This window comes from Calypte anna, chromosome 4A, assembly GCF_003957555.1.
Source record: "Calypte anna isolate BGI_N300 chromosome 4A, bCalAnn1_v1.p, whole genome shotgun sequence".
In the NCBI taxonomy this organism is placed as follows: Eukaryota; Metazoa; Chordata; class Aves; order Apodiformes; family Trochilidae; genus Calypte; species Calypte anna.
In genome coordinates, this window is record NC_044248.1 from 23388040 (window position 1) to 23412574 (window position 24535).

The 24535-nt window shown below is 42.9% G+C and overlaps 1 protein-coding gene and 1 long non-coding RNA gene across 2 annotated transcripts in view; one reads left to right on the plus strand and one right to left on the minus strand.

Moving 5' to 3' along the window:
• Positions 1-7626: 7626 nt before the first annotated feature.
• On the minus strand, positions 7627-12459 carry CDKN2AIP (CDKN2A interacting protein). Its single transcript, XM_030450355.1, has 3 exons — positions 12236-12459; positions 12006-12136; positions 7627-11281 (listed from the first exon to the last, which is right to left on the minus strand). Exons 1-3 carry the CDS (start codon positions 12457-12459, stop codon positions 9645-9647), a joined length of 1992 nt encoding a protein of 663 aa, XP_030306215.1. The 3' UTR covers positions 7627-9644.
• A 3495-nt stretch (positions 12460-15954) lies between these two features.
• The window catches only part of LOC115598299, a 57947-nt gene continuing 49366 nt past the window's right edge, over positions 15955-24535 (plus strand). Inside the window, exon 1 of the long non-coding RNA XR_003987553.1 lies at positions 15955-16032. This is a non-coding gene — a long non-coding RNA (uncharacterized LOC115598299). The remainder of the gene's footprint in view (positions 16033-24535) is intronic.

A 24535-nucleotide genomic window follows, 5' to 3' on the forward strand; every position in this document is an offset into this window, starting at 1 on the left:
TTTAATTCTTTCATATAATATTAACAGACAGCACTTAATGTGCAGGCAAAAAGCAATACCTGTATACCAGTTTAGAAGGACCTGGATTACTATAAGTGATACAATATTCTTTAGCAAGACGTTGGCAGTTTTGAGGTGGTGTGTTTCTGCTTATCGTAACTGAATGGCTGCATCATTCTGCTATCTCATACAGAAATAAAGCTGAGAAATAGAGATTTTTCCCACAGAGCAGAAAAATAAAGCAAAAACATCCATAAAAAATTAACATGGTATTTAAAATTAAATGTTAAAGCAATTAGCTGTTAATTTAAAAATAACTTTTTGGCACCACTTTTTTTTGAACAAGAAGCTACATATGCCACATTGGTAATGAAATAGCCAGGAAAATCTTTTGGGAATAATTCATAGCACTTGTTACAGGTGGTTTCTGTGCTAAAAGCTTGCTGTTCGTCACCATGGGGGAAGCAGTATCTAAAGTACAGCAGAGATCAGCCAACATTTTCTGAATTTAAATGTCTGCTGCTTTCAAACTTTAAAATAAAGAATTAAATTTTGAGTAGTCTTAAGAATGCAGCTGTGACATTAGACCAGATTTCCCTAGGAAAAAGAAGCTTTAGCTTGCTGCATGTTTAAAGCCTCAGGGAGGAAGAAAGCAAGAATAGGAGGCTAGATTCTCTGGTTTGATCATGCCTCAAGATGGCAGGAGCAAGCACTGGGGAATTTTGATGTATTGGACTCAGATTTGAAGGCTGGTAGCTTCTGTGACCCAGCTATGTCTCTTCTTTTGATGACTGGTTGAAAGATTAATCTGGAGATAACAGGAGGCATGGTGGAGCAAATCCCTACTATTTGTAGAACTGGACAGGCAGAGTGACCATACATTTCTACCAACACTCTCGACTAAGGGAGAATAGTCAGATTGAGACTGACATTCACAGTGATATCAGGGATGTGTTATTAGGGTGTATTGTATAAAACTCACCTCAGGGGTTGTGTCCTCCAAGAGAAAATGGTACACAAAACTATTATATTCCATTTATTTAGATTTACTTATGTCTCTAAACTGCTCCCCCTTTTCATGGACAATAGATCCAAACAGTTTTGTTTATAATTTTTCCAGTATAGTTTTATAGTTTTAAAAGTCCCAATCATAATATTCCCCTTCTTTTTGTGGAAAATTATTTCCTTATATTGTAGACTTTACTATGATAAAGTATTTCAAAAGATTTAATCCAAATCTTACTCTCCCCATTTAAAGTTTTGCCTCTCATCTTTCATAATCCTGATTTTATGTCCTCAGATCATAGCTGATTCCTGTCCTGTTTTGACAAGTAGTAAATAAGTTGTTTATATTTTTTTCAACTTTCCATTGGTAGCCCAGGAAGAGTTTCACTGTGCAGAAAAGCACAATGAAAAGCAGCATTATTGAGGAGGACAGGTCCATCATGGGCTGTAATTGTGAAAGACCTACTTAGCATTTTTAATGGACATACTCAAAGGATGTTAACAGGTTACTTCTTTTAAGCAAAGGGAACAGAACTGATTTTTTAATGAGATATCTTTCTGAGTAGGTGTGCTTCTCTAGTTTCCATGAGATAAAGAGGATGAAGAATTCATCAAGATACCAAGAAGTGCAAAGAAAAGAATTAGTACAATCCAGATGGGCTTTTAAAAATGTAAGTGGAAGAGATCTATAGGCCATAGAAATGTTGTATAGAAAGGCCTTAGCTGACCTTAATATAGGAGATATTCCAGGAATATCCTTGCCAGAGCTATAGAGATAGTATTATGTATGGGTAAGCTGTTTTTGAAAATTTCCCTAGTATCAGGCCATCCAAAAAAGGTCATCACTTTTGATTTTTCCTTAAATATTAGGCTTGATTTATCTGGTGGAACTTAATATGGAAACAACTATTATTATTGTTCTCTTTCATTTACACAAGTGTAAGACACCTAAAAATTAAGAGGTAGACTGGCATCAGGTCATTTCAGTAAGGTGATAAACTAAGCTAGTATATTTCTTGAAAACACTGGCATGGTTTTTTTTCCCAGCTAGCTTTATCAAAGTGGTCTCTAGCACCAAGTAACAAACATCTGGCACTGATCAGTAGATACCTGTTCTTCCTCATCCAAATGGAAACATCTGTTCAAGAACTGCAGAAGTTCCAAGCTTTCTGCCAATATGCTCTAAAAGAAAATATCTTCCTGAGCCCGAATTGGTGATCAGTTGAGTTGTATTAGCTTGGGAAAGAGGCAGCTGCAATATCCAGCTCATCTTTTTTCTTCAGACTGGTGGGTTTATGTCACCACAAGCAGAGTGAAAAATGGAGTAAAGTGTGCAAATTTAGTTTACTTCGTGCTTTGTTCTGTAATAGCTTTTTACCTGTTTTTACAGTTCTTCCCATTCAGCTTGCATACTGTAATCTCATGGCTGTACCCAAAAGCACTTTGAGAAGTTGATATGCCTAAGGTGAGAAACTTTAAAAACTTAACTTCTATATAACAACATTGGTTCCATACTGATGTGTTGTCACTGTTCTGAGCAGAACCACACTGCTCCTTCATGAGAGTATTGGCTCTGTTCAGCATGGCCTCCAGAAGTCATCAGGAGCTGGACACTGCCAGTTTCTGAGAGGTGCTGTGGAGTGTGGTGTCTGGCATAGGAACTTCAGCTCCTTAGGGGGGGGCACACTGCTCACCAGCTGAGAGGCAGTATCTGAGTGCTGCAGTGGGTAGAGCCACACAGATCGTTCCTGTCATTTATAACATGGATCTGCCCACCAAATTTTGGCTGAAGTAACATAACCCTGTCGTCCTCTCCAGAAAACAATTTTCAGACAGGAGAGGACTCTTCTTCCTCAGCTACTCTTTTAAAGCATACCCGATCAGTGGATTTGCTTTCTGTCTGGCTCCAGAGCAAATTGCCATGCCAAAGAATTCAGGTGTGCAGAGTGTGTCTAGGGAAGCCAGGTGAGGCATGGAAACAAGTTAATCTTATGCAAATGTGTGGCAACCATCTTTATTGCCTTACTTAAACCCTGAAGTTTGATCTTCTTCCATTCAAGTAAATGGAAGAATCCAGGTGACTTTAATGGAAAAGAACTAAGCCCCTTTTGCCCACAATAAACAAAAGGGGGTTTGTGTGCTCTTTCCTGAGCAACACTCTAACATACATCCTGTCTGTCATTCTGCTACTCAGCACAGGTCAAATGAAAAACACATTCTTACTTGTTCCTTTTGTGAGGAACAAACATCCATAATCATACCTTTGTAATTGAGATTGTGAAATGAAGTCAGGCAGTGCACCTGCAGGAAGCTTCACCAGTTTAAGACATTCATAATACTCTTCTGCATGTGGATGTTAATTTTCCTTTACTCTTCAGGAATAAAGGTGGGAATGTCCTGGTTTTGGCTGGGATAGAGCTAATTTTCTCCTTAGCAGCTAAAAAATCATTGTGTTTTGGATTTAGTGTAGGATTTGGCAGGAGAAGAATGTTGATAGAAAGTTTTTAATTCTTGCAAAGAAATCAAGGACTTCCCAGCTTCTCATGCTTTGCTTGTGTGCAGGTGCACAAGAAGGTGGGATGGAGCACAGCCAGAGCAACAGGTCCAAACTGGCTGATGGGACATTCATGCAGTATCATGCTCAGGATATAGATGAGGGTGGGCTAGGAAGCTCTCAATTCCAGACTGTAGTTTCAGGATTGAACAAATATGTTGAATGAGAGAGAATCTTGGCATGAATAGGTCTTGCCCTAAAAAGGTCTCCATTGACTCTAAGGGTAGTCAAGGTGTGTTGTCATAGATGTCAGGTTGAATGAATTCCACTCCATATGTGGAACTGGGGTAATTACACACCTATAGTTACCACCTATGAATTTCAGATTTCCCCTGAAATCTTGAAGAGAGTTTTGGCATGTGTCATTACAACTCCATACCAATCATGAGGAAACACCATTCCGTTTCCCTCCTAGTGTGGATTATGTTTTTTTTCTCTTTGGAATCTACTTATCTAAACCTAGTACAAGTGATTATTATCTAGTGGAACCAAGAAGTCACTGCAGATAGCACCAGAAAGTAGTTTCATAACTTCAAAATAACTCTGTAGCACCAAGTCACCTGGGTTATGTGTTTCATAGGGGATTTGCTATTTCAGTTTGCAAATTTCTCAGTACCACTACTTCAAGTTATCAAAAAGGATGACTTATCTATAGAACTGAAGTGCACTTTTTTCCGAGAATTGATGCATTTTTAGTTGCAGGAATGTTGCTGGAAGAAAATACCTCAATATGTGAATGTGTCTTCAGTGCAGATGGACACCTCTGATGTCCTTTACAAATGGCCACCCCTATGTCTCAATAGTCACGTGCAAGTGCAGGTAACACTCCACTCAGGGCAGCTCTACACTGGCAAGTACCCGTGGCTCAGCCACATGCAGTAACTCTTCCTGTAACCACAGGGGTTCAGTGAAATTGCAGGCTTAAATTCATGAGAGGAAGAGAAGAATTAATCACAGCCTAAAATTTTAAACCTTCTGACAGCAGATTTAAAATGAAGAGGGTGGGAGGAGGTGCAAGGGTAAAAAGCATAAATTACAGTATTTTCTTAAAAACACATGACCTGTTAATGGCATTGCCTTTGCTATGGTAGTGGCAACTAGCAGAATCATCTAGAAGGCTCAGAAATTGCTGCAGGACGATTGTTTTTTAGTGAACAAAGAGTATGACACATCATACACTATGCAAAACATTGCAAAACTGCACATTGTAGCTGGAAGAAAAGCTTTAAAAATATTCTACAAGACAGATATTGCTATTATTTCCTATGTAGTTTGCAACTTAAAAAGCTGTGGGCTAGATCTGCCTAGTGAGGGAGAGAGACAGCATCAAAACTCTTTCAAATGTGGGCTTTTTCCCCCTTGGTCTGTGAAGCACTAGACCATGTCTCTCATTGTCATCAAGGTGGGTTTGATTTTTTGGTGTATTCTTTACCACTAGGAAATTTGATGAGTAACATTAACTGTAAACTACAAGTTAGATAATTTTGTCCACAGGCTAGAGAAAACCAGCCCAAATTGTTAGTGTGCTATAGTGCAACCTTTAGGGCCAAGAAAGAAAAACAAACCCACATCAGTCACTGCACAAGCTTCAGCTTGTCTACATTAGCTTGTCTTCAGTCGTCAGCCTGTCCTGCAGGTGCTACCTGCACTACAGAGGGATGACAGCTCATGAACTGTTACCTTCACAGAGCCTTTAATATATCCTATTTAGCAGATGAAAGTAGGACACTGGGATTTCATTACATGTTTTCATCCAAAAAAAACCCCAGTACTTCATAGAGCTTGTGCCCTAGTTTAGTTGTTTGGGTTGGGTTCTTTGATAGTATTTTAATTTGAAATCTCTTTTTTTCACCCACATGTAACTGATAACACGAAGAATTATGAGTGAGAAGAAAGACACTCAAGTGGCTGAGACAGTAGACAAAATGACAACCCAAGCCAGGTGATTTGTTAACCCTTTGTGCACCTTTTCACAACTTGTGTGAAGCAGTCAGAGCTGTCATAGCTAGCTCTGCACACTGGTTTCCCCTGCCCAGTGCAGGGGTCTGACATGGCTGAAGAGGTGTTACCCTGAGGGTATTGCTGGGAGAATGTTGGAAGGCGTTGGAAACCAGCGAGGTGTGCACACTGTGCTGTACCTACAATTGGACCATGGGCCTGTCGCTCGACCGAAAAGGAAGTCACTGCTACTTCAGCAGGTCTGGGGTCACTGCTGGAGCTTCACCAACACTAAGAGGGTGGGAACCAGAAGGAAGTTTGGCTCTGGGATGCTTGGGCTTGTTTGGGTAAGAGCAGCATTAAGCACATTTTTTGGGCCTGAGATGCCTTCGCTTGACGTTATTTTTGGGATCTCTGACACACATGTGCTCTTTGGTCACATTTCAAACCAGACACGGCTGCAGGGCAGCAGGCGATTCGTTTCCATGGAGTCCAGCGTGGTGATGTGTTATTTCCCTAGCGTGTGTGAGGTGAGAATGGCACTGCCTATGGTATCGGTTCCGTTTGCCGGCCCAGCCACTATTTACACGCCCAATTGCTGCGGGTAGCAGCATCTTGGCCACTATCGGGGAGCTTAAGCACAAGAACCTGGCCAGAGTGGGTAAGTGACGCTGGTGGGCTCTGCAGTGCTGTCCCTCTCCGAGGAGGTCCCGGTGAGCAAGGTAAAGGGGGGTACGCTCTGTGTGTGCACCCTGCTACGGCAGCCTGTTTGCTGCCACCCGGATAGCAGCAAATGCAGGAGAGTCTGGGGAGTGACTTCTGCGGGGTCCGGACGAACACAAAAAGATACCGCCACTCGGCTTCCTCTATGGAGTCGGGAAGAGCCCCTGCTGCGGCACCGCATACGGCTCTGCTCTTTCCCCCGGTGCTCCGGTGCAGGGGTTCCTAGCCCGGCAAAAGAGGATGGCCTGAGAGTGAGCCCCGTTCTGTTAGTGCGCCTGCGCACTACCTGCGTATCTGTGGCCGTGACGAGAGCCCGCCCCGCGCTCACCCGCTCGGCCCGGAGGCGTCTTGGCGGAGGCTGCGTGAGGGTAGGGGCGAGCGGGGGCGCCAGCAGCGCCCGGCACTCTCTGCCTGCGGTCCGGGGACTTTCCCCTAGGCGGGCACAAGGCCCATGAGGAACCATTGCCCTCCGTGCGTAGCCTAGCGAGCAGGTCTTCAGAACATCCCATTCCATTTTTAATCGCCGCCGCATTATATTGGACGGTAGCCGGGAAGACCTCAAGGGCAGGGCGAGCACCGTTTCCGCTCTGCTTCTCTCATCGCTGGCTTCCGCAGATGCTGCACTGACCATCTCGACCTCCCTCCGAGGACTCCCCGCTCCCCCAGACGCGAGAATGACCCCACTGTGGGGACTCTGGCGCGGCACCGCCCCGGGAATATATTAGGCAAATTATGCGCCGTGGCTCCGCCTCCAGGGTACCACGCCCCCCGCCACGCCCCCGGCTGCGCCTGCGCTGGGCGGGCTCCGGGCTGTGCCCGCGGCTTCTCGCCCTACTTGGATCCGGCACACAGAGCTCCCGCCCAGGGCCACCCGCTTCGGGGTGAGCCTACTCGCCTGCCAACAGCAGCCGCGGCGGGGCGGCCCTTCGTCAGGAACCAACCGCGCGTCCTTCCGCTGTTTGGCAGCCCTGCCCTCAGGGCAAACAGGACTCAGTTTTAATGACTGCAATTTTCCCGACTCACGCAGAAAATCCGGGGTCAGTTTTCGGTTGGCGGGTTTCATTCGTTCCCCTGGGAGAATCCTGCACGTCTACAGGATTAGTGAATTTGCTCGAGTCTGTCCTTCTAAGCAAGGTCTAGCAATTAAACGTCCAGAACCCAAATTGCTACAGACCGGGAAAGTACTTGGAAGGAAGACCGTGGGGTTTTACAACCGACAGGACTGCACAGATGCTTCTTGCCACAGCCAGTTCTTGGCAATTGTTTCTTCCTCTAGGGTTAACGAAATGTTAATGAATGCCCACTCAAATACTTAATGCACATTTACATGTATGTTGGAATCTGCTTGTTGAACTGTTTTCCGTGCAAAATGTGAATAAAAATAACACTTCAGTTTTCAGTTTCTATGAAGAGTAGCTAGACTTGTCCTTTAATGAATCACAACCAAACATCAAAGAGGAATAACATTCAAAAATTGTTAAAAAAAGTAAGCTTTAAGTCAGGACTTTAAAAAAAAGGCATCTAGCACCCCAGCCTTTTAACACAGTTACCCCAACACCCCCCTGAGGTCAGTAAATAACGTGAGCTTCACTTTGTGAGAAACACAGGCTTTAACACTGCACCACAGCTGTACTGCAGAGGGCACAGGACACAACTCCTGCCCCGCAGAAACGGCCATTATGCATCTCCACCTGAGCAGGGTGAGGATTTGGAAATAGATCTCACGCTTCCTGGCACAAATACCACAGCTCCTGAATCCAGCATAAAACTTGCTCTGCACCAGAAGCACACACCAATTCTTACACCACGTGAGATGCAATTTAATGCACTGTATTCTCAACGCTGAGTGGTGCTTCAGAAACACTGAGGGGAAACTCCTGAGAAACCTAATGAGAGAAAGGTGGCCAATAGCACAGATGCACAAGGGACAGAGCAAGTTCTCATCTGGGCATCGTGAAGCACAAGCACCTTGCAGGCTTCAGGTGCTACGGGCTGGACAGCCACAACTGTTCAAAATCGCATAGGGTACAATGCCACTGTGGTTTAGTCCCAAAATCACAACAGAACTTGAAATCCTTAGGTGGACACACACTACCGAGATCCCAGGAACTCCTACTCACTGCTCTAGTACTCAATCAATGGATCTGTCAGTCAAGTGTAAGGTCTCCATTAAATAACACTAACTACTGTAATTAGACAAGATTAATTCAAAATAGCACTGAAGACATTATGTTTTTACAATTACATGTCATTATCCAATATATCAAAACATGCAGTTTATGCAGTACTGTAACACTGAAAACAAAAGGTAATCGCCCACTTTCTTTGCATCAAACCATCCTGTACACGGCATAAAAACACAGCAAAGCCCAGGCTCAATTAGAGTTAATGCTTTACAATACACACGCAGTCTCCATCATAGAGAAGCCATCTTCATTATTCCTTATGACCAAAGTAGTAGTAGATATTCTATAGGTCCACTCTATCAACTTTACAGTGTTTCAACTACACATCCAAAAAAACCAACTTGTCCTTGTGGGAACACACCTTGAAGCCACTCGAAGTGAAGCTTCTCTTAAGGTGTTGAAAAAATTATTGAAATGGCTGGAATATTTAATAGCCCAAACCCATGTACTATAAAAGCATATCCCAGAGGTTTTATTGTCTTAGCAGCAGTCAAAATATGCTTAGTGTAGAAATTAATGTTTATTTGAAAAAACTAAATTATATTTCACAATATAAATTAAGTCTGCTTACAGAAGTTTTGGTGACTGAAGCAGCTGTGACTTGACTGCTAATGGATAACTTGCCAGTATAAGGCTAAATGGGATCTAACCTGCTAGTACAATGCTAAAGGGAATTAGGATGTCATTTATATTCCAAGTGTTATGAAAACATCCCATAAAAATAGTCAACCAAGTATTTTCTCTTAGTACGACCAACAGTGACCATTATGAACAACACACCTGAAACAGATGATTCAACTCTTTGATTGAAATTTTTAAACGACTTCCAATCATTCAATAATGATGGTCCCTATATACATACTTCTATGTGGCTAAAAAAGACATGGTAGACAATTGAGCACACTGCCATCAAATCGTAAGAATTACAAAATTGTCAGGTTTTAAACAGCAAATTGTACCTTAATCGTTTAATTAAAAATAGAAGAATTAGGTAGACTATTTTATTTTGCAAATAAACCAGCACACTAGTGTGCTACATATTAAGGCATACCTTTAAATGCGCACTCGTCATCTCTAACAAGTTTTATACAATTGCTACCAAGTGAAAAGGACTATTATTGTCTTGCAAAACTGAGAAAGAAATACAAAATATCTGGAAGCCTGCATTTTTAAAATACAAAATTAACCTTTAGTCCTTGTGTTGAAATACTATACGCAGTACAAATAGTGATTCACCCCTACAAGATCTCACGAGGATTTCTTAAAGCTGGAGGTAAATTCGAAGGTTTTGATTCTTCATCCAGAAGTACCAAATCTTCAATTTCACTACCTTTGTATTTTCTTTTACATATCTTCACAATAACTTTCTTCTTGAGGAATAATTTTAAAGCTTCTCTTGAAGCAACTGCTTTGGCATTTTCCATACTTTTACCACAGCCAGTACCCAAATAGACAGACTTGCACCTCAGTTCACAAACTATATTTTCTAGGGAGCTCTTATTTTGAGGCAAGTCTGCAAGTTCCTTCAGGGGAACAAAAGCAACATCTAATGTAGCTTTTACAGACTGAATAGATGAGTTTAGAAGTTCTGCATGATTTACATTAGGACTGAAGCCTCCAACAGCAACCAGTTTCCAGGCTACCGCTTTATATAGTCTGTTGAAAAAAGGTTGTCTTTCCTTTGCATCTTCATTGGTTAATGGTTTGCACAAAGCCTTAGCGGGGCTTTCACCCGCTTGTGAGCCACCCTTGGAAGCCTGCAGGGAAGCACCTGCCTGAGCTGCACCCCGGGAGGCCAGCGATGAGGGACCTTGCTGAGCACCACTCCGAGCAGCCAGCAATGAAGCAGCCACCTGAGCACTGCTCTTGGAAGTTAGCAGCGAGGAGCCCTGCTGAGCACCGCTCCGAGCAGCCAGCAATGAGGCAGCCACCTCAGCGCTGCTCTTGGAGGCCAGGAGCGGGGAGCCCACCTTAGCAGGAGCCTTGGAGGCCAGCAGCAGGGAGGTGCCTGCCTGGGCACCGCTCTTGGGGGCCAGCAGCAGCGAGCTGCTTGCCTGAGTGCCACTCTTGGGGGCCAGCAGCAGCGAGCTGCCTGCCTGAGCAGTGCTCTTGGACACTGATGCTGGGGCACTCGCTTGGTTTTTGGAAGACAGCAATGCAGCACTTGTTTGAGGGGTACTCTTGGCAGTTGGTGGCACTGCTGCTGCCTGCAGGGTGCTCTTGGCAGCTGGTGGCACTGCTGCTGCCTGCAGGGTGCTCTTGGCAGCTGGTGGCACTGCTGCTGCCACTGCCTCTGACTGCAGGCTGCTCTTGGCGGCTGGAAGCACTGCCTCTGCCTGCGGGGCACTCTTGGCAGCTGGTGGCACTCCTGCTGCCGCCACCTCTGCCTGCGGGGTGCTCTTGGCAGCTGGTGGCACCACCACTGACTCTGCCTGTGGGGCACCCTTGGCAGCTGGTGCTACTGACACTGCTGCTGCCTGTGTGGTGCTCTTGGCAGCCAGGGGCACTGCACTTACTGTCGCTTTCTTTTCAGGTGATGGCACATTTTCAAGCTTGCTTTCTTTAGGTGGATTTGAGCAAGGCTTCTCTCCTGACTCTTTTTCAGAAGATGCTGTATTTTGCTCAGTAGTGTTTTCAGCATTAGCAGGTTTTCGTTCTGTTTCTGTGTCTGAGGCTGTGACCATTTCCTGGTCTGAAGTACAAGTTGCCTGTGAGTTTTCTAGATCTTTGCTGGTATCTTTTTCCTGCTTTATTGGCAATGTGCTCTCTGTTTCCTTTTGGGCTTCTGCCTTAGTTGTTCTCATATCCTTTCCAGTATCCTTAGATTCTCTGCTTTTCTCAACAGCTTGCTTCTTGGGGGGCTCTTCTAGCCCTTCTGAAAAACAAGTAAAGTATGTTATCCTCTACACTAAGAGGTATCCAGAGACAACTTGCCTGCTTTCTAAAAACTTCTGGCAATAATCTCTCTGAACTTTAAATGTATTAGGAATGCACCCTGAACTGCAACTTCAAGTAATAACCAACTATTTTAGAACATTTTAGTATTTTTGACAGAAAAAGTAAAAATATTCAGGTACAAGATTTCAGTTTTTAACTGGGGACTTGTAGGCAAGTGCATATTTGTATTCTGGAAGCTCAAACAATAACTGGAGCACATTCAAGAGAGTATCTTAACTAAACCCACCCATAACTGTGTATCTTTTCTACTAGTATATAAAAATACTTTTAAAATAGCACTTTAATAATTTCTTTTAAAAACTAAGTTTCTTAACAAAGCAACAACCTCTGACTACCTCTTAAGACAAAGTAAGATTAATACATTTAACCTGAAGTACAAGAGTCTACATTGCATTAAAAAATAATCAGCTTAAAGTGCACCAGTTATAGACATTCAAAACAAGAGCTCTCCATTACCAAAGGAATACTTTGAGCATAACATTTCCTTAATAGGAATTATGAGAGAAAATTGGAAAAAGAATTAATAAGGAACTTTAAAAATAAATTATTTTGACTACTTTCTAAGCCCGAGGTAAACAGCAAACATTCAAAACAAGCATTTTCTAGACTCCTAAGTATTGTCACAGCTATGATCTGCTAACCATTGCTACTTGATATGCCTCTTTTCTTCACCTTGGCAACCAGTTCATCTCTCGTGGTGCGGACAGGCGCGCCAGTCACCTGGATACCTTCGGCCATTTCCAGCGCTTTCTCCATGACCTGTGGGGGATATCTGCAGGGGCGACAAGGGGAGAGGAGGGGAAGGGCGCCGTTAGCGCGCCGCGGCGCCGCCCCCCACCCCGCCGGGCCCGCCGTCCCGGCCCGCACTCACCGGCAGCCCAGGAAGACGTGGTTGGCCCACACCATTGAGAGGGACACAAGGCGCTGGAGCTGGGCGCTGCCCGCCGCCGGCGGCTCCCCCACGTTGCGCAGCAGGAACTCCCGGCGGTGCCGCCAGTGGTGCTCGGGCTCGCAAGTCCCGCGCAGCGCCTCCGCCCAAGCCACTTCTTCCGCCGTCCGCCCCACGGGCTCAGCCGCCGCCTTTCCCGCCGCCATGACCGCAACCGCCGCCCCCGCCGCCCCTCCCGCCCCGGCTCTGCGCGCGGGGCCCTCCTCCAGCCCCTTCAACGGAAACAACCGCTCCGCTCCGCTCCGCCCCGCTCCTTCCGGCCGCGCGGGATGACCTCACAACCGGCGCGCGCGGGAGCCCGCGGCCGCCCCGGGAGGCTTTGTGGCGCGCGAGGGGAGGAGCGAGCGAGGGAGCGAGCGGGAGGGGCCAGGGGGTCGCGCGCCGCTCGTGCCCGGCGTAACGGTCGGGGCGGGGCGGGGCCAGGGCGGGGCCTCAGGGGGAGGTGAGGCCGGGGAGCGGGGGAGCGTCCCGCGCAGGGCGGGCGGTGCCGGGGAGCACGCTGCACCTCAGGCCCCTCGCTGCCCCTTCGCCGCGGCCCGCGGATTGGGGCAAGTTTTTTTAAATTTTAATTTATTTTTTATTTTTCCCCACGCTGTGCCTGAAACTTGAGGTTTCTCACAGCGCCCGTGCAGCTATCGTACAGGAGTTGTGTTCGGACTCACACTGTCAGGTTCTGGAGAGCTGCTGATGCTGCCGTGAGCCTACGCAGACTGCCTGCTTCCCCATCCTGCTCTCAGGTTTTGGGGCTATTAGGGGAAAAGAGATGGTGCGGGCACGGCTCCCACCTGCTTTGTATTCTGCTTGGTCAAAAAGCATGAACCAAAGCATCGTTTTGTGGGAGCATCTTTTGACCTCGCTGAGGTCAGAGTTCATGGGATCAGTTCTTGTTTTTACCGCTTTGTTGTGTGATAGGAAGGGGGTAGGCAGGAAATGGGTCGTTGTAGCATTTTGGAAGAAACATTAAATGAGGGATTCCAAGTTACTAGTGCTGCTGTCCTACAAAGGGTTCAGAAAGTTCCTCCTGCAGTTCTGTGGGCTGACTTTTATGTTGCAAAAGAATTTGATTCAAAATCAGTTGGAGAATTGTGTCAAAATGTAACAAGCACGCTGTCAAAATGTCACAACCTGTGATATGCCAAGACAGTGCTTGCTGAATTAGTGCAACAGATAGAGTCTGAACTAAAAGGGCTGTCCCAGGAGAGCTGTACTGGTGTTTGCCCCCAGATAGAAGCTTGTGTTTGCTTGTTTTCAATTTTTAACACCTACGTGTTCATGAAGTGAACTACAAGATAGAAGGAAGGAGTGTTTCTCCCTAAGTGACTTTAATGTCTTATTTCATGGAAATTATTATGTAGTGATTAACTTTGTAGCACCTCTGTGGTGCAAAACTAAATAGTTAAGGAAGTTTATCCAGAAAAAAAAATAGTCCAGTGTTTGTCCTACATGTATACCACCTAGAAATGAGATGGCCCTGTCTCCTAGACTTCTGAGTCTGATACCACAAATTGTGACTTCTTGGTTAATATGGACCCTAGAAGGGAACAGTGAATGGAATCCTTGTCAAATACAGGTTTGACTGCATTTGAACTGAGATCATCCATGCCTCCAACCTGTTCACACTCTTTAATGAATCGATTTGCTTTCTAATAAAGTCAGTGGAGACTTGGCTTGGGCTTGAGATCTGCCCCTTAGGGACAGTAGGAATTCAGCCAGGCTTGTGTGGCAGTAGCAAGGCTGCCGGTGCTCTTGGAAAGGTAGCAGGGCAAACAGCCCAGCCCTGAATGCCCAGTCCTCCTCTGCCACCATCTGAACTCCCAAGAGTAAGAACTAGTGCTGGGTGGGTCAAATACCCCTTAAGAGCAGGAGCTGTGGAGGGTTAAACTCTAGTGGGTAAAAGGAGCAATCCTGTACACTCAGAGCCATCCCCAGCAGTCATACTCTGTTGTTGCTTTGTGAATGAGAGCTTCTTATGCTAAACCTCAGAGGTAGGCATCCACATCTCAGGGTTTTGTGTCCACTCTTGGTCAGCCTGTGTGTATATGATGAGTCTTGAACTGTGAGTCTTGAACTCCTCTAAAAGCATCATTCTAGGGAGTGTTGGAGAGTCAGCACAGCTACAAAGCCTAATGTATCATCTAGTCCTAGAGTGGTTCAAGAACTGATCAGACCTTTTTCTTGCCCAATTTTGGAGGATAAATTAACTGAGAGCCATTTCACCTATTTGCTCAATGACCATACATGCCAACACAGACATAGATGACAGCTGTAGAAAAGTCAGAGGACAGTTGTACACACTCTAAAGGGGCTCACAACAGTTTTTGGCTGTAGTGAGCAAATTCTATGGTTTGATATATTTCTGGCACCTTATGCTGCTAATTTTTGGTTAATTTTCTCTAATAGTCCTTCTGCCTCAATGTAGCCTTGTTGTTGGTACAAAGTTGACTTAGATCAAAATCAAGCCTTTTGTCTTCCTGACCTGTTTTTTCCAGATGTATCCTTTTTACTTTATTATTGTCTGATACCAGAAGCAGGCCAGACCCCATCTCTGGAGCATGGGACGTCACGGGTGTGCACAGGCAGACAAACATAGGTGTATGCCTGCAGTGCTCTTCGAGCCCTAGAGACATACTGTGTCTCAGGCTGATTAAACAAGTGCATCTGGTAGGAAGGAGAGAAAAACACTGCTGTTAATTTAAAAAAAGGAAGCAAGTAGTGTTTTCATTCTCACCAGGAAAGCCAATTTTGAAGTTAAACACCTCATTGACAGTGCTAATACTGTGCATTTAATTTTCAACATTGGAAGAAAAGAGATGTTTTTATTCCCACTAGGGAAGGAAATTCTAAATGCCACGTTGATAGTAGTGTTGTTAGAGTCATTTGGGGCTTGATAATAGCTTCTTTTGGCAAGATATAACTAAAATCTCAAGGTGAATCATACCAGTGTCTGTAATCACAGTATTGCGCTTGCACTTCCTCTATAATAAAGAAAGTTTATTTCTGCCTTTGTAAACCAGTGAATTATTATTTCTTCAAAGTCAAGTCCTGCTGAAACACAGAGGGCAGCAGCCCCATTGAGTTCAATTATGTTCTGTGCAGTTAAGGTTAATGTATAGTGACACTTTTTATTCAGCTTAATACAAGAAGCGTGCCCTTAACATCACAGCAATGCAAAGATAAAGCTCAGAGTTATTGCCACAGAAAGGCACTGACAGTGGGATCTTACTAGCTTGGCACAATAAATCCTCTGAGTACCATCTGTAGGTTGGTCCTTGCTCTAAGTAGAAAATAAACACCTGAGAGTCCTGGCTTAAGTTCATTAGAAATGCAGCTTGAAGGACAGAAAAGACATTTTGCCGTTTCCTAAGATAACAAACATGTTCTGCTGGAGCAGGTCACTGAAGGTCTCTTAGCCAGGCAAGGGACAGCACTTCCAGGGAGACATCTGCATATGCCAAGGTGGCCAGTCATTACTGTTCAGTAAATTAATAATTGGAATAAAAGACAATACTTGCTGAAAGAGCATTAATGACAATGTAGGCTTGTCAGTGGAAGGGACGTAAGTGATTAAAGTAAGCATAGAGTAAATCTGTGGTTTTATTTCACCAGTTATGTGACTTTTATGCTACTACAAACAGGTCTGGCTTACAAAACCCTCCATCCTTCTGAGACTTCTCAGATGAGGAAAATGCATTGTGTAATTGCAGTGGATAAAGCTAAAGGTAAAAATTAAGATCTTAATTTATCATAATTCTTCCTTATACATATGTGCTCTTAGTACTAGCTTAAGTAATATTTTGCATTTAGTAATATGCTATACTTGAAATTTATAAGAATTTGTACAATAGGTTTGTCAGGTTTTTTCCTTTAAATTAGGTTGTTAAGCTTCAACTACAGCTAAAGGTAGCTAAAGGTATCACTTGCTAAACTATGCTTTAGGTAGCATACCACTTGCTAGATGCCAATTGCTTTCCGTACCGAGGATGGAAGTTTGGGATATCTTTACTGCTACCAAAAATGATCTGAGAGTGAAGGCAGGGGAAAAAAAAGGGGGGACTTTGTCTAGGATAAAATATTGTGAAGATCTTATATTTGAAGAGCTTAAATGTCTTGGTGCTCGAGAGTGGTGTCTGACCTTCTGACTACACTTAGCATAATTTGAATAAATGAATAGTCCACCTTGATGACTCAGCATGTATCCCCACCATCATTGCTACTACTGCATTCAGGTCTGTCCCATCTGTGGGCTGCAAGGCCCCAAAGGAGTGCTCTCTGCCACCATGGGCTGGAGTGAGGCTACAGAGACCATCACCTGCACTCCAAAAATGCTGCTGCTTTCTCTTCTTCACAAGTGCTTGAGTGTGTCTGATAGGAATGGTGAGGGGACATGGATCTGACTGTGGGGAGGGAAAGAGTAAGTTTTGAGACTGAAACTACTAGGAGGTAGAAAGGCTTAACATGAGAGTAATAGGGATAGGATACAGGGATTAGGTGGGGAAGGAAATTCTCAAAAAAGAAATGAAGTAGAACAAGTTCAAGGCAAGGGGACAAGTACAAGTATAGATGAGAAACTGGAGGAGGGATTTATGTCAGAAACCTAGGACTAGGAGAAATGAGAGAGAATAGATGTGGAAGGCAGTGTGGAAACCAGAAAAATGGGAGCACGTGGGTAGAGTGGACAAAATCAAAGTCTTCAGAATTAAGTCTTGATCAGAATCAAGTCTTGAGTTGAGCAAAGGGACAAGCTGTGATGAGAAGGGGAGCATTTATAGAAGAATCACTGAGACTTGAACAGGCATTTAAAGACAGAAATATTAAAACCTGGAGAACACAGGGGCATTTCAGTGTTTTGTTTTTTTTTTTTTTTTCCACTGCAGCAGGCATCTGCTAGGGTAAGACCAAAATATATCCTGCTGTTCTAGTTTAGTGTATGTCTTTGTCATTTCATTGTTCTGTAAAGGAACAAAAGAGGTGGAAATCTGTTTGTTTGCAGAAATCCGTCTTGCAAGACATCTTTTTAAAAATTGCAGATAGGAAGCCTTAGGTCTTTGGCAGACAGCTCTACCCTAGAGTTGGAAAAAGCAAGAAAACTGCCTTAGGAATCCTAAAACAAGTATTGGCATGAATTAATTGTAATTCAAGAGGATTCAGGAAAACATTAAAATAGCGAGGAGGTCTCACATGAAAAAAAAAAAAGTCTATTATGAGGCTATAATATACCAAAATTTTTATTTATGTGTGTGCATATATATGTATACACACATATATGCATCTATACATAAACATGCATATATAATGGATACAGATACATGTCAATATGTTTTTTAAATGCTTATATTATTGAAAATGTAAACACCTATAAATCTAGATACCCCTGCTTCTTCAGTCAAACTATTCATGCCTTGGAGGAAAAGAAAAATTACAACTAATATTTTATTGGCTTGGGTTGTGGATAGGTGCATTGAACAAATGTATTCTATTAAATCTTTATACCATGCTGTACCAGTATGAATTTTCTATGTGCTATATATTTTGCAGACACAAATAACTGATATAAGGAGCTTTCCTGAGACTCCAGGCAACAGTGTCAGATCTAATTTGAATTATTGCTATTGAAAATAATGGTTCTGTTTTTCATTATTGTTATACCAATATCCCTGACAACCTGCAATTTACCTGGTGTGATCAGCATCACCTGAAAATACAGAGCTGTTTTTGTGCTGTGGTATTTTTGTGTATCCCTCGTGTGCATAGGCATGTTATTTCACATGAACTCCACTGGATGGCACTGAAGGAGACAAGATGGCTTGGAAAAATATGCAGAAGTTGGGTACTACTCCAAAAACTGAGAGTGGCTTACTTTCTCATTCCATTACTGAAATAGACAAATGTGGGCTCATTTTCCATCCTGATGTAATAATTTATCATCAAAACCACCTCTTAAACACCCTAGCTGTAGTTCTAGGTTTTGACAGTAGAAAAATTACAGTGGAGGCAGTGTCGAGGCTTCCTAATCTGAACACCTCATCTCCCTTCAAAGATGTAAAGACTAAGAGATGCAGCTTGAGCCCATTCTGGATTTTTATGTGAAGATTTGGAAAACATCAGAAGTGCTTTCAGTCTCTGTCCTCCATGGCAATGTTGTCAATACTGGCCACTTTTACCTTAATGAGCACATGCAAGTCTGATAGCTTTTAAGCTCATTTGAAAAAAAACTACATAGGAATTTATTCAGAATTAAAAGCTTCCCTCTTTTGAGGAAGTGTTGTATAGTGTTTCAGAGAACCTCCTGACTTGAAACCCCATCTGCAGTCCCCACACAAGGACCCCTGTTTTTTCTCAGGTAGGGCCCATGTGATCCTGCACACAATTACTCTCTGTCAATCAGACCTATAACCTGGAAGTCATCTTTGACTCCACTCTCTTTTTTTTACCTGTTTATCTTGATGTATATGAATTTTGTTTCCTTTTCTTCTCCAAGGTCTCTTTTTACCTCTGTCCATATCACAGATATGCCTGATCTGACTGTCAAAAAAGTCCCTTGAAACACCATTCTTGCACTTTCTCCTTGGCCTATTTCTGTGGCTCCTTTTTTACTCATATCTACAGTATTTCTCCATAGATTTCCCTGTCTCTGCAAGCCCCTCTAGCCCTCTGAGAGTGTAGTTTGAAAATTTTTTTGGCAGCTGTGCTGGTCTTGGACAGTCTCTGCCCGAAGACATTCCCTCCTTTCTCTTTGATAAGCCCACTGGTTGTTCTGTTCAGTTGTGTGGCAAACCAGATTGGGAACCTGATTTGTCTGAAAAGCAGCATGGGGAAGGGAGGAGAGGAACCTTTTTCAGCTAGGTTATTTCCCCAGTGTAGTCTATCAGACAGCACCCTGCTGGTGCAGCTGAGGGGTTGGGCCTGGGGTGGAGACAAGTGAGGAGAGATGGGGTTGCAGAGCAGCAATGGCTCATGATGGTTTCTGCAGCACTGGTGTGAGCTGTTGAGCCATGACCTGGTCTGGACGGTAGCTGAGGCAGGCAAAGAGCAGCTGCTGCTGCGAGGGTAGTGCTGTGCCTCCTTCCTAACCCCTCCTCATGGGCTGCTTCCTGGCACTTCCCTTGTGCCCACGCTGGTGCTGGCTCACCCGAGTGAGCGCTCCGTGGGAGCTAGCCTGGCACAGAAGAGTCACTTCTTGTAAGGGTTTACCTGGCTGTTCTGCCAAGTGTCCATGGAGCCCGCCCACTCAGCTGGGTGCTCTGTCTGCTCAACTACATTCTCAATTGCACCACAACACTTAACTTTGCCTTTTCCTGTCATCTTCTGTCCTCTTCTCTTCTCAGTCTCCCCATCTACTCCATCTGCTTTTCTCATAGTTATGTTAATGATGTCCTTTTGGTCACCCTCAACATATGGAATACCCCCCTGAAGCAATTGCTGCATCCTTCAAATCTCACAAGATTTCTTCTACCGTGACACATATGGTAAACTGCCAGCTGATAATGCCCAGTTTAGTTTTTTGTAGGAATTTTGGGTTTTGTTACTACATTTAATGTATCCATGTATTAACTTAAAATGGGCATACTTCATCTGTTTATTTGAGAAGCTAAAAGGGATTAAGCTTTCACAGAATCTTTTTTGGAAAACAAGAATTCCCAAAGCTATGCCCTGAAAGAAGTGTACTTCCCTAGAGTAATATAAAATGCCAGAGGCTGATTTTTCTGTGGCTTCACACCTTGGATCATCATTCATGCTTGTGCAAATGGACATAGCACTGCTACTAAGCAGTTTACAGTAACATCTTACAGAATTTTAAATTAGTGCCCCAGAGACAAGAGAACAGAGAGTCAGTGTTTATATGAGTAGCTGGGGATAGAGACCTAGGGATTTATTTTCACCTAGTTGTTTTCAGTGCTTGGTCTCTTTTTAGGCACTTGTGGAAACGTATCCTAAACATAATTTATTCTAGTATTTTGATATGCTAAGCATTTTATTCCTATTCAGTTATATAGAAAAGGTATGGAAAATCAGCAGTAAGTGTAGCTTCACATTGCCTTGGAAACAATAAAACAAAACTCTTAAAAATGTGTTATATATATAAAATAAAAAAAACCCAACCAAAACAAAAACAAACAAAAAAAAAACATGATAGAGGGCACCTTTACACCATGCAGCAGAGCACAGGACTTAACAGGGCACATACTCATCGAGTTGTTTGCAGACCAGGAAACAGCAGCTGTAGACTTGCATATGAGTGCACCCAAAGTACTTAACCCTGTTGGTAGGTGGTGCTAATTAGGTTGGATGTGGTGCTAATTAGGTTAGATACAACACTGTGGTCATGTAGATACACAGTGCCTGTGACTCCAGCTCAGGCCTGACTGGAGGATTCCACACATACTGCTGCATCAAGCAATATGTGCACATCCAGAGAGAGAAATCGTTTCCTTGTGGCCTTTTGTTCATTACCCTGTAGGGTTCAGCTGCAGTAACAGATGCATTTTGCCTCACGCAAGTGTCAGACGTGGCTTTGTGCCAGGGATTACCTCCCTCTTGGAAAAAACAGGAGTTGCCCTTTTAAGTGGTACTTCACACTGTTGAGTTGTTGCTGTGGATTCATGGATATCCAATATAGCTGCTTCTATTTTACTGTTTTACTTCTTAATTAAGACTGTAGGTACTAAGAGGAGCAGGAAAGGAGGAGATGGTACATTTTTTCATCCACGGTAACTTTTTAAAAATCGTGTCTGTGCTGCAGGGTCACGGAGGCAGACAGCAGTATGGCAAAGAGCAATACAGTCACCTCCAGTACATTTATCAGGAGACTCACCTTTCCTCTTCAATGAGACAAAGCAATGTTTTAGGTTAGAGATATGATCCTGACTACAGCATAAATTCTGTATCTGTGTAACTAGGTGCAAGTATATTCCCAAAGCACTGACTGCAGAACTGCTGTTTTCTCGAATAACTGATTAATATGTCCATAAGCATAGCTTTCTTTCAAAATAATTTAAAGTTTCAAGTTGATGTTTGCATGAAGGGTGGTGCTGATTATTAATAAAAAAAAGATAAACTGAACAAGCAAAACAAAAACATTGTTCAAGAGGCAGTGTTCAGAATGACCTGTGGGACTGAGAGTAATAAAACATCTTTCTCCTCTTTTATTTTTTAAAGCATCTCAGGTAGTAATTTTGGGAACTTCTCCCTATTATTTCATTTCCATTTGACAGGCAGATGAGATAGAGGTTTTATTAGAATGTAGTGATCCATTAGTAATTAGCCTATGGCAAGTCAGTGAGGAGCTAAGCAGCATAATATACTTGGTCATAATGGATTGAGATCTGACGCCTGAGAAATTATGAAAATTATGAAAATTAATAGTTTCTTGATATTGGAATGGTTTTTCCTGGTGTTTTGTAAATTGTTTAATGCCACAGAAAGGGATCTGGTTCCCTGAAGATTTGAACAATCATTTTAAACTTTATAATTTCATCAACCTATTTTTTTAATCCAAGGTATCACTATTCAGTGATAGTCAACACATGGTAGCAGGAATATAATTTTTTAAAAATAATATTGCTAAGCAAAAGGCACATAAAAAGTACTTAAAGAAATGAATTTGGTTTTTTTTTTTTTCCTCTTGTTATGCTATTTTCCTTCTTTATGCTATCTTCAATTAGTTTGTTTTCCACTATGTCTGCCAGGAAAATTTATGCATGCACAGCTAGATACCTCTGACTTTTAAAGTCATGGCACTTAGAAAAATGCTTTTAAAGAGAGACACACGAAAGCCAATATTACCCATGAAAATTTTGTAAATATTTATAGGCAGTATATATTTGTGGGATTTTTTTTTTTTTTTAATTTAAAAAATCCATCTGCTGCTAGCAGATGATAAATATTTAGATAAATTTTGTGCCTGGTGTACAAGGGCACTATTTTTTCTTAGAAGGAACATTGTAAGCTTGCTACCATAGGCTCAGCCCCAGTTCCCCAACTCGAATAACATAGCAGGCACTCTCTTGGGGTGCACTCCTGGGCTTGCATGAAAAGGCTTCCTGCCTGGAAAGCTATAAACTACCTTAGTGATAATTTTGCTTAATCTGCTGCAGGATTTTTCCCAGCAGCTGGACTGAAGTATGTCTCCTGGGAAAATACCTGACTTTGCTTTAAAGACTCTGAGCAATTCTGACTTTACCACCTCTCCTGTGTTTATCTATCTCAGCTGTTAAGAAATTGCATCTTACTTCAATCTTGAATTTGTTTAACTCCAGTTTATGGTCGTTAGATTTCATTACATTTCTTTCTGCAAGACTGAATGCCCCTCTACCATCAAGTATCTTTTCTGTATGTATGTGAGCCAGTCACCACTCTTCTCTGATAGACTTAATAGATTTTTAAAAAAACCTTATCCCTAGAGATTGTTTTTCAACCCTTTGGATCATTTTTGCTGCTATCTATCTGACTTCTTTTTAGGGTTCACATATCCTTCTTGAATCATGGGCACTGTTTTTTTTTGATGCTGGGTGTAGAGTAAGGTCACATTGTAATAGTTAATCCTTTTTTTTCATACAGCTGATAAACATTTATTGTATATTACAGCTGCCATTTGCTGGATACACTGCATGTAATGATAAGTTAGTAGATATGGTCCCTAGAGCTTTAGAGGTATGACACTTGCACTCTGAATGTGTGCTCACATGACCCTAATTTATGCTGTGAATTAAAGGAAAATGCCTGCCAGATCTTCTGTCATACTTTGTCCTTCTTTGCTACTTAGATGATTCTTAAATTCTACTAAAACATATAAATTTTAATCTCACATTTTCTAAATGTGGAAAGGCTGCATTGTAATGTGAATTTTGGGTTTCCAGTAGGAGTGGTCGGTCCTAAATTAGGGTGAGAAACAGAGGGACTTGTATTTCACCTTTCTAGTGGCCATGATGAGTGGAACTAGGTAAAAACAAACCTCACCATAAAAAGTGAATAGTTACTGAATCATTTATTGTATGGAACTATTCTTTTCAGTGGCAGCTAGCTCTTTGGATGGCTTTTCATTTCTGGAACACAGTTCCATAGCAGTTTATCCTTATCTAAGTAAGACCTACCATGGTCCCTCCTGCTATTTCTGCAGCTGAGCAGGCAGTTTGTCCAGGGATCTTTGCAGCCAAGAACTAAACTTGCCAAAAAAACAAAACAAAACAAAACAAAAACCAAAAACCAAACCAAACCATACAAACAAAAAAACCCCAAAAAACCAAACAAACCCCAACCTAAAAACAAAACAAAAAAAGAACCTGCTCATTCTCAGCTGGTTTCAGGGAGTTAATGTGGCTGAAAATTAATCACTATTTTATACAGTGAGTATTCAGCCAAATTTGCAACATAATCTGATGCAATGTGTTGGTACATGTGGTGATAAGGGGAAGGGAGAAAGGCTGGATCATGAATCTGTCCTCTGACACCGAAAATGTCAATTATTTCACTTGTTCTTTTCCTGAAGCACAGTATTGATGTGCTCTTCTGTGTTCACAGTAGGTTTTAGGATTATTGTAAGATGCTGAAAGAGGCCTGTGGTGTACGGAGACATGTGAAGTCAATATTCTGTGGATCATTCTGGACTCATTATTGAATGACAGCTTGTGTTTGCAGGGACTGACTCAGTGACCCAGATGGTCTCTTACAGTCTTATGTTTCTAGCAGTATCCTTCCTAAGAACACCCTACTGTTAAAACTGTTGAGAACTATTTTTTCTTTATCCTGTAGTTTACTCTAGCCCCTTTCTGATTTGTTGCATTTGCTACTGTTCTGTCCTTCACTGCTGTGTGTCTTTAACAGAGGAGAGAGCTTTTGCTCTTGGCTGTGCTAAAGATTTTCCCCAAGTGCAGCCATTAGAAACCAGCTGCAGACCAAACAGTGCAGGCATTTGATTTTTTCAAGGATGTTACATTTTCAGCTCCTGTCTGCAGTAATTAATTAGCATAATTGCTGAGCCGACTCCCTGCGGGACTGCCTGATCATTAGTGCCAAATCCAGGAAGAGAGCAGGAACTCCCAACCCCCTGAGTAGGCTACTGCAGCAGCTCTTGTCATCTGTAGAGCATTTCATGAACATTTCAAGTGATGCTGACAGAAAAGATTCACTGTCTCATGTGTAGGAGGGGCTTGCCCAGATTCAATTAGGCTGCTGCCTGAGATCAGGCCAATCTACTTCCTGGGTGAGATTTTGTCAAAGGCCATC